Below are 15,385 nucleotides of genomic sequence, written 5' to 3' on the forward strand. Positions count from 1 at the left end.
GGGCAGGTGAGGAATTGAATACAACCATAGTCTTCTTGTCCATATGTGGGTATGACGGTCAATGCTGAGCGTCAGCGGGACGGGATCAAGAATCGCCCAAGGGACGAGCCTCTGAGGAGAGGCAAATAGGGGCAACAGGAATCTTCTAGCCCAGCAGAAGAAAGTCCAGCTATCCCTCAAGTCCTCTGGGTGGACTGAGCACTCCTGTGCTGAGCATCAAGTTAGGGAAGAGGGGGCAGAATCCAAGGGCTCCTTGGGAAGCGGGACTCTGGCCAGTAGTCTGATCGTATCTTCTAGCTCTCCACCAGAAACCTAAACATCCTCCAGGGTCTTAATCAGACACCTGAGCATGCCCAGCCTAACCACCTCCTCCAGGCTCTCCACGAGGACCCTGACTATCATCGGTCATCTGACTCTCCCATAGAAAATGCTGAACACAGACCTATGACAGGCAGGCCAGGGCAGGCGGGGAACTGCCTACAGCTGCAGTTTTCTCGTCCATCCCTAGGGCATAGGAAGTGAACGCTTATTCATTCAGAGAAAACTGTTCATTCCCAGCACAGTTCTTGAACAGTCACGGTAAATGAGACAAGAGGCCTGTATCTCGCCATCAGTCAGCTCCTGCAGCCTCTTTCTCTATAGCCTGTCTTATAGGGAAGAGCCTCAGCGATCACCACTTGAGTGACTGAAGAAGAGAATACGTGATGAGCAGTTAAGAAAGAAATGACTGAGCAAGTGAACGTGTGGGTATGACGGTCAATGCTGAGCGTCAGCGGGACGGGATCAAGAATCGCCCAAGGGACGAGCCTCTGAGCCGTCTCTCTGTGAAAGAATGTCTAGGTTGGATTGAGATGGGAAGCTCCAGTCTAAATGTAGGGGAGATCATTCCAAGGGCTGGGGTCCCAGACTGAAGGAAAAGAAAAACGGGAGCTGAACCTCAGCATCCATCTATGACTGTGACCAGCTGTCTCAGGCTCCCGCCACTATGCCTTCCCTCCGTGCTAGGTTTATCACTTCTTAAACTATGAGCCCAAACTAGCCAGACTGTGGTGGCACACACCTTTAATCCTAGCACTCGGGAAGCAGAGGCAGGTGGATCTCTGTGAGTTTGAGGCCAGCCTGGTCTACAGAGAGAGTTCCAGGACAGCCAAGGGCTATACAGAGAAACCCTGTCTCACAAAACAAAAGCAAGCAAGCAAACAAACAAAAACCTATAAGCCAAAATAGATTTTCTTCCTTAAGTTGGTTTTTTGTGAGATAGATAGATACAATCACAGAACCAAAAAAGTCATTAACACAGTGAAGAAGTGAACAAGGAAACAGGTGAGAGAAGATGAAGGGGTGCACGAGTAAATGAAATGAGCGCTCAGAGTATTCAGGGCCAGGCAGGCGAAGGGATGAACACACACACACAGATGGAGAGCCCCTGGTGTCCTGCTTGCCTGCCTTCCTGAGTACGGTCTCTGGCATGAGAGATGCATACGGCAGAATGTTTCAGGGCTCTCTGTGGAACCCGGCGCCAAACAACTTTGACTTTTGAACCCAAACCACTCCGTGAGGCCCTTGCTGTCTAGAAACAAATCACACCTAACTTGCGTAGCATAGTAACTGTTTCCTGCGTTGATTAAAGGAGCAGAAACATAATAAGACCTTCCCAGTTCCTCTGGTTTTAATAAAGCTCCACCTAGCAACCTACAACATGTAATTAGGGCTAGGAACAGACATACACAGGCTCCTGTCTCCAAAAGAAATGGCAGAGAGGAAAACCCAAGTCCATCTAGAGAAATATTTAAAGCCCACATTATGGACGGTAGGGTAGAGTTGGCACAGTGCCAGCCCAACTAGCACACGTCTCTGGGCTCAGTCACCAATACTTCAAACGTCAGCAGCAGCAAAACCCACACGTGACATTTGCTCTCCAGCCCTGATTGTTACACAGGTCTCCTCCACATTTGTCTCTTCGCCCTCCCGCACTGGATCACATGTCCATCACACAAGCCTTGGGAGAAGGCAGGACACTTCTGTGCAAAGAGCCCTGGAAATGTCCCTGACCCCCAGGCATAGGCACTCTCCTGAGGAGCATACTGAGGGTCTCAAAGACTGTGTCTCTGTCCCAGAGTTGCACCAAGGCATGGGGTCAAAGAGGAACGTGTTCCGAAAGGGGGACCATTGCTACCATATGCGGAACCGGGTTAAGTCCCTAGGCCTCAGACCAACACCTGAGGGGGACATGCACATGGGGCTGTCTAAGTCCACCCTGGCCCTGTCTGGAGAGCCACAGGTAATGACAGCCCTGAGGACCATAGAGCGCTGGTGCTCACTCACCACGCAGCTGGGTCGTACTCAGCCCAGACTCGAATGAATTCATCTAGGTGGTGAGGCCCTAGGATGGAAGAGTCCCGCGTGAGGTACTCAAAATTGTCCATGATCACAGCAACAAAGAGGTTCAGCATCTGCAGGGAGAAGGAGAAGAGGTGGCACATGATCCAGTGGCCCTTCTTACCCGCCCTCCAGCTCTGCCCACAGCTGCGCAGAGGAGCCCTCTGGGAGTAGAGGCCACTCTTATTGGTAAGGCCTCCTTGCACTGGGACTTCCAGGGTCTCCTCAGTCTTGGGGATTCTTAACCCCAGAAACCCCAATTTTTACTCCTGAAAAGACAGAAAGACTAAAAGACAGAAAATCATTTCCCTACAAGTGCTGCTGTCAAAAAATGACCTGGCCGGACTCCAGGCGGCACTGTTTTACTGCCCGGTACTCCCATGCGGCCCCTGCAGCGTGTTCAATAAGCCTGCCAGTCATCTGAAACAATAGATAGACATTAAAACCAAGAGCCACAGTGTTAGGAAATTTCTAGGTTATTGACTTTCTTTGACTGGCTTATCCAGCTATCCTTACGTCAACAACACTGTTTTGATTACTATTGCTTTGTGCCAAGTCTAGGCTGGCTAGAGCCTGCTATACAGCAGAAGATGACCTTACTTTTCTGATCCTCCACCTTCTGGGTACTGGAATTATCGGTGCGTGCCCACCACACCCAGTTTATGCCGTGCTGGGGATCAAACCCAGGGTTTTGTGAATGCTAGGCAAGCATTCTGCCAGGCACAGAGGGGCACATCTGTAACCCAGCACTAGTGAAGCTCATGCAACAGCCGGCAAAGCCAACTGATGGATGCATTCTAGGTTCAGCAGGGGCCCTGTTTCAAAAAAATAAGGTAGAGAGCAAATTGAGGAAGATACCTGGCATGAACCTCTGGCTTCCACATGCATATGCACCCCTACACACGCATGCACACACTCACAGAAACACATACATAAACACACACACATGAAAGGGGAGGAGGCTGGAGAAATGACTCGCAGTTAGAACATCTGGAGTTAGGTTTACCACATCCATATAGGTGGCTCACAACTGCCTGTGACCCTCCAGGGAATATAATACCCTCTTCTGGCCTTTCTGGACACACTTAGACACAGTGAGATGTGCATGTGCAAAAACAAAAATAAGGATGTCTTTTATTTTTAAGGAAAAAGCTCAGATTTCTGGATCCTTTCTCCAGAGCTATAGTAAGCCTGAGGCAGAGCCCGGTACTTCTCCTCTCCTCCGTGGATATATGTGTATATTGTGTGTAGATGCTCCTGTTTTCTGGTGTGGACCCTGGGCACATATATGTATATTCATAAGCTGTATGTATTTGCTTCTGTTCCCATGTGTGGGCACTGTGTGTCCAGACACATCACATGTCTTTCTTAATCAGTTATCCATCTTACTTTTTAAAACAGAGCCTCTCCGTGAACCTGGAGGTCACCAACTCTGCTGCTCTGACTATGTAACGAGCTTCAGTGACCCAGTCAGCTCCGCACTGCGCTCCTCTCAGCACTGGGGTTATGTACCGCTCTCACATAGGTGCTGAGGAACTCAGGTCCTCCTGCTTGGATGGCAGGCGCTTTACCGCCTGAGCCATTTTCCTAGCCTAAGGGCTCTGCACTTCTAACAGGCACTCAGGAGATTCGTGCTGCTGAAGTCCCACACACGAGCTGCTGGGCTGTGCGTCGTGGACACAGAAGGCACAGTTCAGCTACACTGCCACCTCGACACGGGGCTAACTCATTCACATATCCCGCTCTGAGATCTGTGCCCTGTCTCTCCTGCCTTCTAACCTACGCTGGCAGAGCTGCATGCGTCCATCAGAGGGAGGGCCCACACTTAGTGCTTAGAAAATTCCAGAGCGTGGCTTTCTTTTCTCTTCTTCAATCAGCTCTACCTTCAAGTTGTAGATGAGCCCTCCCCAAATCTCTCAACCTCCTCTTGGCCACTGTCTCTCCACTCATTCTGCAGCTCCATCCCTTACTGTTCAAGGTTCCTGGGGTTCCCCATGCCTAAGGACCAGGTCACCAACCTTTTACATCTAATCCTAGAGTTACTTACTCAGCAACCCAGGCACCCTGCCTCAATGAACTCCATTGCCACAGCGCACACAGGCTTTTAGCATGGGACTAGCGTATAATGTGGACTTGATCAAACTCAGGACCCAACAAAGTGATGGCCTGAGACAGACAAACGTGGTCCAAGGAAAGGACTTACCAGGAAGGAACAAAGGAAGATGAAGGAGACGAAATAAAAGTAGGCAAAGTCACTCCCACACTCGCTGGCGTTGGCATGGGGATCGCAGGCCCGGTTGCCCAGACAAGACAGCATGATCTCATGCCAGGCCTCCCCAGTGGCACTCCTGAGAAGGACAGAGTGGTAAGCACACAAAGGCAGGCCCAGGGGGAGCTGTCCAGCAAGCCCAGAGCCTGGGTGGCAGAGCCATTGGGACAGGGGGTAGAGGGAACCTCCTCTTATGAGGTTTTGTACAAGTGCAGAGCCCGGATGACAGATTTCCAAACCGACCGCCAACTGAGAAAGCCCTGGAAGTGGCCTATGCACCGGGAGCTTGCCTGCTGTGCACACTCACTCCCGTGTGCACACAACATGCTCCAGCACGCTCCTGACTTTTGAAACTCTGTCTTCCTCATCCTCGTCACCCTTTAACTCTGTGGCCAGTCTAGCGGCCACTTTCTGCGTTCAGCCACCAGCCTGCCATCAGGAAGACCACTGTTCCCCTTTATCAGCTCTGAGCAAGAATGCCGGAGTGGCCTCCCACTGTCTCGCAGGGTCCCAGCAGGGTGGGGGTGTAGCCCATTTCCTCAGTCTAGAGCCAGAGATGGCCGATAAAAGACTGTAAGAGGCAGAGAGGTATCTCACACCTTCCTCCTACTTCAAGCCTCAGAACACTTCTGAGGAAGACTGGGGGTGTCTACAGCACTAGAGCTCATGCAGATGGGCCTCTTGCTCTGGCCCCTGAGTGTCGCCTGCTACTTTTCTGAAGGCACCCAGGAGACTGGGCCACTGTGGTTCCAGTGAGAGCAATGGGAGAAGGGCAGAGAGTGAAGGCACATTCAGACCACCAGTTTGGTGGAGCTGGCTCCTCTCTCTAAGTAGCTGAAAACTCCCTGGGAGTCCTGTTTCTCTTTTATCCATTGATGCAGGTGCTGCCAGTACAGTGATCGGGTCCAAGGGGACCTTGCCAAGCACCTGCTGCCCGCCCACACTGTACCGTCTCCAGACACCTTTTGGCTCTCACTGGGGAGCAGCGCTACAGGTTAGGTTGGCACAGGGGCCACAGGATCCCTCCCCCGGGTACTTCTTTTCTATCAATAGGAGGCAGACAAGAGCCCTTTGGAAAAAATAAATAGAAAGTAAAAGAACTGGAAGGACCACTCGACAGAAGTGGCATTATTTTGGTTCTGGAAGGGACATGGTCCCCATGAATGGAACTGATCCTGTCTACCTGAACAACAGCGCACCTGAACAACAGCATCAAGGCTTGCAGAAATGTTCGGAAGTTGTTGTGTCGGTTGATACTGGTGTCGTCATCAAGGGCAATGTTTCCAAAAACCTGAAATGGAGAAAAATAACAGAATATCGGCGCTGGATTTTGGGAGCTATACTCACTAGATGGGGTGAGAGAAAGTGTGCATGCAACTCTAAGGGAAGCACAAGAGATGGGGTCGCCTGGGACTACCGCAGGTCCCAAACAGACAACCTTTGGGTGGAGCACACTCATCCCTCAGCTCTGTGCACGCGGCTGGGGCTCGGAGTCTACCCACGGATGCAAGTCTGAGTAGCCTGGATACATGGGGCTTGGGCTCCGCTCTGACTAGGAAGGAAGCCTTTTAGGTCACTCTCTAGTCTAAAACTATAATTAGGTTGGTAACAGCTTGGGGAATGCTCTTTGGGATCTCCTGTGCAAACAGCACAATGGGCAATCTAACAGACTGCTTCCAGGATAAGAAATGCAGATGAGTCAGGAGACAAGCTAAGCCTAATACCCAGACTAAGTGAAAGTCTATGAACTATCATCGTTCCACAAAGATCAGAGAAACACACGTTATTGGACAACCACAGACAAAAGCAACAAAAAAAATGTACATGTTTGTTTTAAATAGCATCAAATCTCAGGAAAGCTTTAAACTGAGAAAACTGCAGTCTGAAATAAGAGTCTTAGAATTCATAAAGCTCAAGGCTTTGGCACCTCCTGTCTACACTGTTCAGAAGTGGCCACATTTACAGTTAGGATGCTGATTTAAATCTTCTGAATGTTCTTTTGCCATGAAGAATTAGCACAGCAGTATTCTTTGACAAAATAAAGAAAAACCAAGTTATTGTTGAGTTCAATGATCTGGTGGGAGGGGGGTTCTGCTTACACTCTGGGAAGGATTTCATCAGTAACATCTGACCTTTAACTGGCTGCTGGACAGCACGGAGCCACCAGTCAGATGCTGGTGACTAATCTAAAAGTGCCTGGATGGACATCCTAACCCCTGGTGGACCTCACTTTCAAAAGCACCAAAGTATGGCTTCCCAGGGAAACGGGAGTGAGCAAAATGGGTGGCTGTGAGCCCAGCCTGTGCTGTCCTGGTTTCCTCTGCCACAACGCAGCGCTTCTGGGGCTGAATTCAATGCTTACACCAGTATCTGGTTCACAGTTAACAATCGCTTCATTGTATTATCATCATTTAATGGCAGTGGCCCATATCCCTTTCACCCGGCAGACAGGAGCCCTGTGTCCAATCCAATCTGGGCAGGTGGCACCCACCTGCATGCCGATGATGGCGTAGATGAAGAACAGCATGGCAATGAGGAGGCACACGTAGGGCAGCGCCTGGAGACACATGAGCACATCAGCTCCAGGGCATCCCTGAGGCTACACACACCTCAGCCTGGCCCAACTCCACCCCATTGACCACTGAGCCCTTCCAGCAGCAAGTGGCCCTGTCTGCTTGTCTGTGACCTGAGAGCACAAACCTAGCTCAGAGTTGTATGGGTGTTAGGGAATAACCTATTGCTCACTCAGAAGGTCTTTAGGGATCTGCACTAGGAGAGCAGATGCCGAAGAGGCACTTATGCCCTGCCCTCGCTCAGCCTTCTAGAGGAAGCTCCACTCTGGGTGGGGGAGAGGAAGCATGGCAAAGGAAGAGAAACAGAAACTGCCCAAGGGAGCTGTCCAGCCCTTACCGGAGCCCTGCTTTACCTTAAATGACTGGACGAAGGTCCACAGCAGGATGCGGATGGTGTAGCCCTGGCGAAGCAGTTTGATCAGCCGGGCCGCTCGGAAGAGGCGGAGGAAGCTCAAGTTGATGAAGTTGTTCTGCAAAGAAGAAGCATTGTTTGGAATCTCTCTCCAAAAGGGCAGACAGGCTGCGTCCATCCTACAACCCTTCCCCAGGTCCCTGTGACCCCCAAAGAAACGTGGTTAAAAGAAATGAAAAGGAAACCATTGCTTTAGCCTAAGCAGCAACTGGCTGCACAGACATCCTTCCTTAAGAAAAGCTTGTCACCGTAAGTCAGTTCTCAAGTCAGAGAAAATCCCTTCACACTAGGGCAGTTCCCCAACAGTAAAGGACATAAAGAAAAACTCTCCAATGTCCCCCCCTTCTGCCAGGTAGTGCTGGGAGATCACCTATGAGCCTCGAATATTGGCAACCTCTCCTAGAACACTGCCAAACCGCCCAGGTATTCTCCCAAGGGCATTCCTGAAGTGACCCCTGCCTGAGCTTAGCAGTCAATCTTCCCTTCTGGACTCAATCAGGAAAGGTCTTGCCTGTCTGAACCACTAGCTGGCTTCTCTGGGACTGGTCCAGATGTTAGTAGACATTATCATAAGGGGCAGGAATGGCCACTGCTGTTGTTACCACAGACGCTATCTGTGCTACCCACACTCAGACCTCTGTTCTAGAGAACCCAGGACATTGGGCATTGCTCCCTCAACCAAGGGTTCAAAACCAAGCACACGAAAATAATAAACCATTAAGCCCCAGACTCTAAAGATTACCTGACCCTGGGCACCTTGGGTTACTGACAGGCCTTGTCAGGGCTCTGGATCTGTGGCGGTATCCGTGCACTGACAGCGCACCTGCGCAGCCAGGTGTTGTCTGCCTATGTAGACACCAGGCGCCTATGCTATCGCCTGAAAGCAACTTCCTACCGTTTGGCAGTTTTCAATATGCAAGCAGCTCAGGCTCATACACATTTGTGTTGTCAAGATTCAGTAACGAATGAAAAGGAAAGAGGAGACAAATGTTGAATGAGACAGAAGAGCAGGACAGTACATGCAGACACGAAAGCAGGGACCGGCTGAGATGATGCTCCAGGGCTGCCCATCTCGGTGCGGGGGGGGGGGGGGGAGGGGATGGCTTTCATGCCGACTTCCAATGGACATCTGCCTTGTCTGTTGCTTCCACTCTTGGGAACGGATTTGTATGGCTCTCAACCAGAGTAACAATGTTTCTGGACTGTTCGTGCAAGGGGTGAGGTATAGTCACCTTGACGGTGATTCTGGGCAGGATGTGGGTGCCTTAGAAGCAGCACTGATTTCAGACACTATACAGAAGGGTCTGTGGACACGGAGGGGCCCCAAACTATGTCCAGATCAGCAATGGGGCAAATATCACCTCAGGGCATGACCCTGAAAGATGACACAGCTGGCAGACTCCTAGCTCGCAATGAGGAAAGATTCTCACTTATAGACATTGGGGCCAAGAACCACTGTCTACTAGTACCAAGGATTCATAGGCAGAAGGCAAGCACCTGCCTCTCTCCGGGCTTCTATTTGGTAACTAACTGTTCAGCTGGGTTTAAGGGACAGGGATTAGAGGAATACAACGCTTGCCCAAATCAAAGCAGCCTGTACCTGTCAAAGAGAAGACCTCCTGAAGAGGGGGAAAATAAGGGCTTCTTGTAGTAAAGGCAGGCCAGAAGGCAGTCAGGATGGCAGGGAGGCACTGTAAGCAACAGCATATCTAGATGAACTGAGGTATGAAGGCAAGACTGAACTATGGTCATCTCCACTTTGGTGACAAAGATTCACACCCCTTCACCCAAGCTTCCCCCTTGGGAGCTCCATAAGTGCTCAGGACTGGACGGGGCAGCAACAGAGAGGCAACCCAAGAGTACCGTGAGATTAGATGGTGATGACTGCCAGATGCCCCAAGCATTGAGTGACGGGCTAGGCAGCCACCATGCCAAGCACATGCAGGATGGCCAAGGACAAGCAGACACTGTGCGTCGTGTGCCTTCACCTCTGGCTGGGTCATCTCACTGGTGGTAGGTATACCTGGCCTGCGCTCCCAGGACCCATGGTTTCTGCTGCACGGGAAGTGGCTCCAGCTACCAGGATCGTCCCTGCTTCTGCTTCCCTAAGTCTCAGACATGGGTAGTCTCACTGTCAGTCCCTAACACTTCAGTCTCAGCTTCTGCTCACAACCTCGAGAGGCATCCATACCCAGTTGATGAGGCATAACTGGTGGAGAGGGGGAGCTGAAAGTATACTAAGCACTGTACAGCACTCCCAACAAGGATAGCTGGACTTATTCCAGACCTTAAGGCCTGGCATCCAACCCCACGATGGCCTCTAATTAGTCATGAGACCTTGTTCCTGAGTGTCACCTAAGCATGACGCCCCAGATCTATGGACACAGGCTGGTCAAGCACCAAAGGACAAAATTCTGCAGTTCTAAACCAGCTATTCTCTTTCGTTCATTTGAAATGGGTAGAGAGGGAAAGAGACAGACAGACAATGGGTGGTCGTATGGGCTATGTAGAGGAAGGTAAGAGACAAGGAAGTATACGGTCAACAAGACAAGATGACAGCCTACAGAATGGGAAAAGATCTTCACCAACCCCACATCAGACAGAGGGCTGATCTCCAAAATATACAAAGAACTTAAGAAATTGGCCATCAGAAGAACAAATAATTCAATTTAAAAAAAAATGGAGTACAGACCTAAACAGAGAACTCTCAACAGAAGAATCTAAAATGGCTGAAAAACACTTAAGGAAATGCTCAACATTCTTAGTCATTAGAGAAATGCAAATCAAAACAACTCTGAGATTTCATCTTACACCTTTAAGAATGGCCAAGATCAAAAACACTGATGACAACTTATGCTGGAGAGGTTGTGGGGAAAAGGGAAAACTTCTGCATTGCTGGTGGGAATGCAAGCAGGTACAACCCTTTGGATATCAGTGTGGCGATTTCTCAGAAAATTAGGAAACAACCTTTCTCAAGACCCAGTAATACCACTTTTGGGTACATATCCAAAGGATGCTCAATCGTGCCACAAGGACATGTGCTCAACTATGTTCATAGCAGCATTGTTTATCATAGCCAGAACCTAGAAACAACCTAAATGCCCCTCAATCAAAGAATGGATAAGGTGGATAAGTGGTACATTTATACAATGGAGTACTTACTACACAGCAGAAAAAAATAATGACATCTTGAAATTTGTAGGAAAATAGATGGAGCTAGAAAACATCATTTTGAGTGAGGTAACCCAGACACAGAAAGACAATTATCACATGTACTCACTCATAGGTGGTTTTTAAACATAAAGCAAAGAAAACCAGCCTACAAACCACAATCCCAGAGAACTTAGACAACAATGAGGACCCTAAGAGAGACTTACACAGATCTAATCTACATGGGAAGTAGAAAAAGACAAGATCTCCTGAGTAAATTGGGAGCATGGGGACCTTGGGGGAGGGTTGAAGGGGAGGGGAGAGGCAGGGAGGGGAGCAGAGAAAAATGTAGAGCTCAATAAAATCAATATACATGAGACAAGGAGGCAAAACTGCCCGGCCTGACCAGAGCAGTAAAGAAAACATGCCAAAGCATTACTGCAGTATCGCAGTGTCTCCTCGAAGCTAACTCCAGCTGTAAAACCTTACAGGAAGTGTTCAGCTTCCATAGCAGGGATACAAAATATCTGCCTGTGGGGATGACCTTCCATAGCCACAGTAGATGAGCGAAGACCAAATGCCCCTACTCTCTTCTTCAAACGCTCAAGGACCAGGAGGAGGCCACAATACACAAAAAAATTCAGGCTCTACACAAACCCTCCCCTACACCTTAGACCTCAGCCCCGACATTCTAAGAAAGAGCTCGTCTACGAAAGGATGGGTGCTACCGGGCTGTGGTGGTTTGAAGAGCTCTTTCAAGACAGGGTTTCTCTGTAGCTTTGGAGCCTGTTCTAGAACTAGCTCTTGTAAACCAGGCTGGCCTCGAACTCACAGAGATCCGCCTGCCTCTGCCTCCCGAGTGCTGGGATTAAAGGCCTGTGCCACCACCACCCGGCTTGAAGATCTCTTGGACATTTGAATACTTGAACACACAGAATACCTGAACAGCTGCCAGTTGGGGAGGATTAGGTGTGGCCTTCCTTGCTAGAGCCCCTCGGCCTCCTGCTTCTGGTTCAAAATGTGAGCTCTGGGCCACAGTTCCAGCCCCAGGCCTGACTGCCATACTCCCGCTGCTGTGGTGACGGCTCTAATCCTTCTGCAGCGGTAAGCCCCAAATACTTTCCCTTCTGTCAGCTGCCCTCAGCATGCTGCCTGATCACAGCAAAAGAAACCAAAACTAATTAATACGTGGGGTCCTCACCAGAGGCCATATTGGCAAGGATAGGCATTCTCTGTGTCGGCAAGACAGGGGCACAGCAGAAGAGAGGTGAGTGCAACAGAAACCATGGATTCACAGGGAGGAGGGCCAAATATGCCTTGCAAATTTGAATGGGTTCTAGGTCTGCCCACCAGATATCCCAGGAAGTCCCACTTCTTCTCCTCACCGTTTCAAACAGCTCCTAAGGGCTTGGAAACCCGTGCTGCCTCAGGATACACCAGAAGAGGCCAGAGGTGAGTCAGTGCAGCAAAAAAAGCTCATGCCTCAGAAGGCAGTGGGCAGAGGCCCCAAGACAAGAGCGGAGGAGCAGAGTAAGCAGAGACGAGAGCCGTAAGAACTGTTTAAAGTCGTGAAACCAACCGTTTCCTATGTGTGATGTTTTCATGGATGGGTTTTTGCATATTATTTACAAAGTGGGGTGGTTTGAGCAGCAGGTGCACAACATACAGACGGAGACATGGGTTTTCGCATTGTATGTTGGTTGGATGGCGTGAGTCAGCAGGTTGGTTAAGGTAAATCAAGAACAAAAACAGGAAACAAAAGAGAAAATGAGTCATCAACACAAGCAAGAACTCAAACTCTGAATACTTAACTAGAAAATCCAGGATTTTGTTAAACCACATAATTTTCTGAAAGTGTGTCATTCAAAGCAAGTTTTTGAAATCTATAGGTTATGCAGACAATGAGATCCATTTGCATTTTTGTTTGTAATGCAAATCCAAAGATGAGTCACACACACACTTACTATTATTATTTTTATTTCCAGGCAAAGAAATCAGCGTCAGTTTTATGAAGGCTTAGAGCCCTCTTCTGGGTGCCATTGCGACGTCTACTGGTTTTTAAGTTGGGGATTGAAACTGACACTCAAATTTTTGCCTAAGGAAAAAACGGCATTTGCAAAGCAAATGTATAAAATGGCTCCAAATGAAAAACACACAAACAGAATACTGGTCAGCTGATGGCTTTCCTTTCATCTCCTCTCCTCCAGGCAGTCAGAGTCGGGGCCTGAGCTCCAAGAGCAAGTGGCCAAACCATAGCTGAATTTTCACAATCCCTGGTCTCCCAGGCTCCCCGGCTCCCAGGTTCCCAGCCCCCCAGGTTTCCAGGTTCCTAGGCTCCCAGGCTCCCAGCCTCCCAGGTTCCTAGGCTCCCAGGCTCCCAGCCTCCCAGGTTCCTAGGCTCCCAGGCTCCCAGCCTCCCAAGTTCCTAGGCTCCCAGGCTCCCTGATGGGCACTAAGGCTCCTGATACTCTGGACCAGACTATACACAATCACAGGCTGCCACAGCTGACCGTCCAGCAGCGCAGGCACTGAATGGCTGGTTAATGCTTGCTCCTGCACCAAACAAAGCTCTACACATCAGTGATGTCAACCAGTTCCTGGCCCTTGCCTGTACTGCTTCTTAGGTATTTTCAGCAATGAGCAGTCCAGGTCTCTCAGAAACAGGGATCCACCCATGTGAACCCACTGCCCCCAGCACTGTCCTTACAATAAAGAGCCTGATATTTGGATCACTTTATCTGGTAGATAAAGAATCCTGTTTCCAAGGGAGGCAGTACACCAATATCAGAAAAGCAGTAAGCCTCCTTCTCAGAAACCACACCGGGACTAACAGTTCCCAGTGAGTTGCATTGTAGTGAGAGTCTATAAAACCAGGAACTGGAAAGACAAAACGCCTTGGCTTCTCTATTTAAATGGTAGGCTCCAGTTTTTCTTCGTGGAATAATCGCATCATTGGCCTTGTAAAACCATGAGACATATCATATACACAAACAAGTCTGCACAGATTAATTAGAAGAAAAACAGAAACAAATCCCATATAATCACCATTCCGTTTAAAAAGCATGAGTAGCACCATCACTTTGAATTCCGTTTCTCTTGCTGATATACAGAGGGGGTTAGCAACCTTTAATACTTACCAGTAAATGCTTGTTCTTACAGTTTTACTACAGACTTTACCAGTGCACTATGCACTTGCCTATTCTGCCTTGTGCAAACACAGCTCTGACAAGGAGGAGATGCCTGATGTGGGTGTCACCTATGCAGACACCACTGTCTTCTCAGTATTGGTGCTCCCCAGAAGGTGACCCCTTCCACTGCTGCTGTGTGCCTAGACATCTCTGTGCTGCTACGGCACCCAAGCTGAAGCTGTGCACGCTGTGCACGCTACCGACTTTTTGGCTTCTATAAGAACATTTCCATATGGGATAGAGCAGCTGACAGTGGTGTGAGGTCTGGGTGGCCTACAGCCTGTCAGCTCTAGGCATCAGACAGACCAGGCGGTATAAAATGGCAACTCAAGCCATAATAAATAAATAAATAAATATTTTTAAAAAAATGGCAACTCAATGTCATTTCAGTCCGGGCTTCTCTGAGTACAGATAGGCACGGCTGACTGCCTTCTCCTGTGCTGCCTGGCCATTTATGTTTTCTAATTTGTAAGCTGCCCAGTCGTGCCTTCTGCTCATGTCCCCATCTTGTTGTGTTTTTCTCACTCATAGAAGGTGCTTAGAACCTTCCAGAACCCACTTCCGCAGCAAGGGCTCCTGCTCACCTCCTAGGTCACTACAGGCTGGAACGTCCCAGGGCCCAATCACTTATCCCTTATTGACCTCATTCAGTCTTTGACAGCTAACACATTGTATATACTCACTACCACAAATTTCATGTAGGTGGCCTGGTTTTCTTCACTGAGCTCCAGGGCTATTGTCCAACACCTTACTGGACAATACTTCAAGGAAGTCTACCAGCAGACGCAAACCTAAGTTGCCCAGCTCCACCCACATGTCCAGACTCCCACAACAGACCTGCTCCTAGAATACTCACATCAACAGCCTCACCACCCATGCACCATTCCCAGTTCTATTCACTGCGACCCATTTTTCTAGCGCTCACACCACAGGTTCCACGTCACGTTTGCATCTTTCACAGCCATATCTGGTTCATCCCTTGCTCAGGTTAGAATTCAGTCATTTGTCACACACACGTCATCTCTCAGTTCCACAGCCCAACTCTCAGCAGGATAGTTCTACGGTAAACATGTCCCACAGACCTCAGTGTCTCGGGGCCAGAACCCAGTACTGTATTCACTTCTTTCCTGGGGGCTTTCCTAGCCCCTTCCCAGAAGGTGGGGGTTCCCTGGCCTCTCCCCTAGAAGCCTTCGGCTAATAACTAACAGTAGTTGATAAAGACTCTCTCCTTGTCACTTAACAGAATGGCAGGTATGCCTCACACTCACCCCGAACTCCCTATAGGGGAACTTCTAGTAGTAGATACCTTGTGGGCGGCCACTCTGCCCCTCACTTCACTGCTTCCCAGTATTCCCAACATCAACTTCCAAATGAAAACCTAGCACCAAACTCTGGCATAGGCTCTGTTTCTGAG

The 15,385-nt window shown here is 49.3% G+C and overlaps 1 protein-coding gene across 11 annotated transcripts in view; it reads right to left on the minus strand.

The window, feature by feature from the left end:
- Cacna1b (calcium voltage-gated channel subunit alpha1 B) overlaps window positions 1–15,385 on the minus strand; it is a 155,354-nt gene that overhangs the window by 22,914 nt on the left and 117,055 nt on the right. For 10 of the 11 annotated variants that reach the window (XM_075985330.1, XM_075985327.1, XM_075985324.1 and 7 more), the window contains 5 exons: window positions 7,575–7,691; window positions 7,140–7,205; window positions 5,848–5,939; window positions 4,583–4,727; window positions 2,326–2,453 (listed from right to left, as the gene is read on the minus strand). In XM_075985330.1, coding sequence (XP_075841445.1) covers window positions 2,326–2,453; window positions 4,583–4,727; window positions 5,848–5,939; window positions 7,140–7,205; window positions 7,575–7,691 — 548 coding nt within the window. The remainder of the gene's footprint in view (window positions 1–2,325; window positions 2,454–4,582; window positions 4,728–5,847; window positions 5,940–7,139; window positions 7,206–7,574; window positions 7,692–15,385) is intronic. The other variant, XM_075985332.1, reaches the window with a different exon arrangement.

The sequence above is a fragment of the Microtus pennsylvanicus genome, chromosome 9, assembly GCF_037038515.1.
Source record: "Microtus pennsylvanicus isolate mMicPen1 chromosome 9, mMicPen1.hap1, whole genome shotgun sequence".
Taxonomy (NCBI): domain Eukaryota; kingdom Metazoa; phylum Chordata; class Mammalia; order Rodentia; family Cricetidae; genus Microtus; species Microtus pennsylvanicus.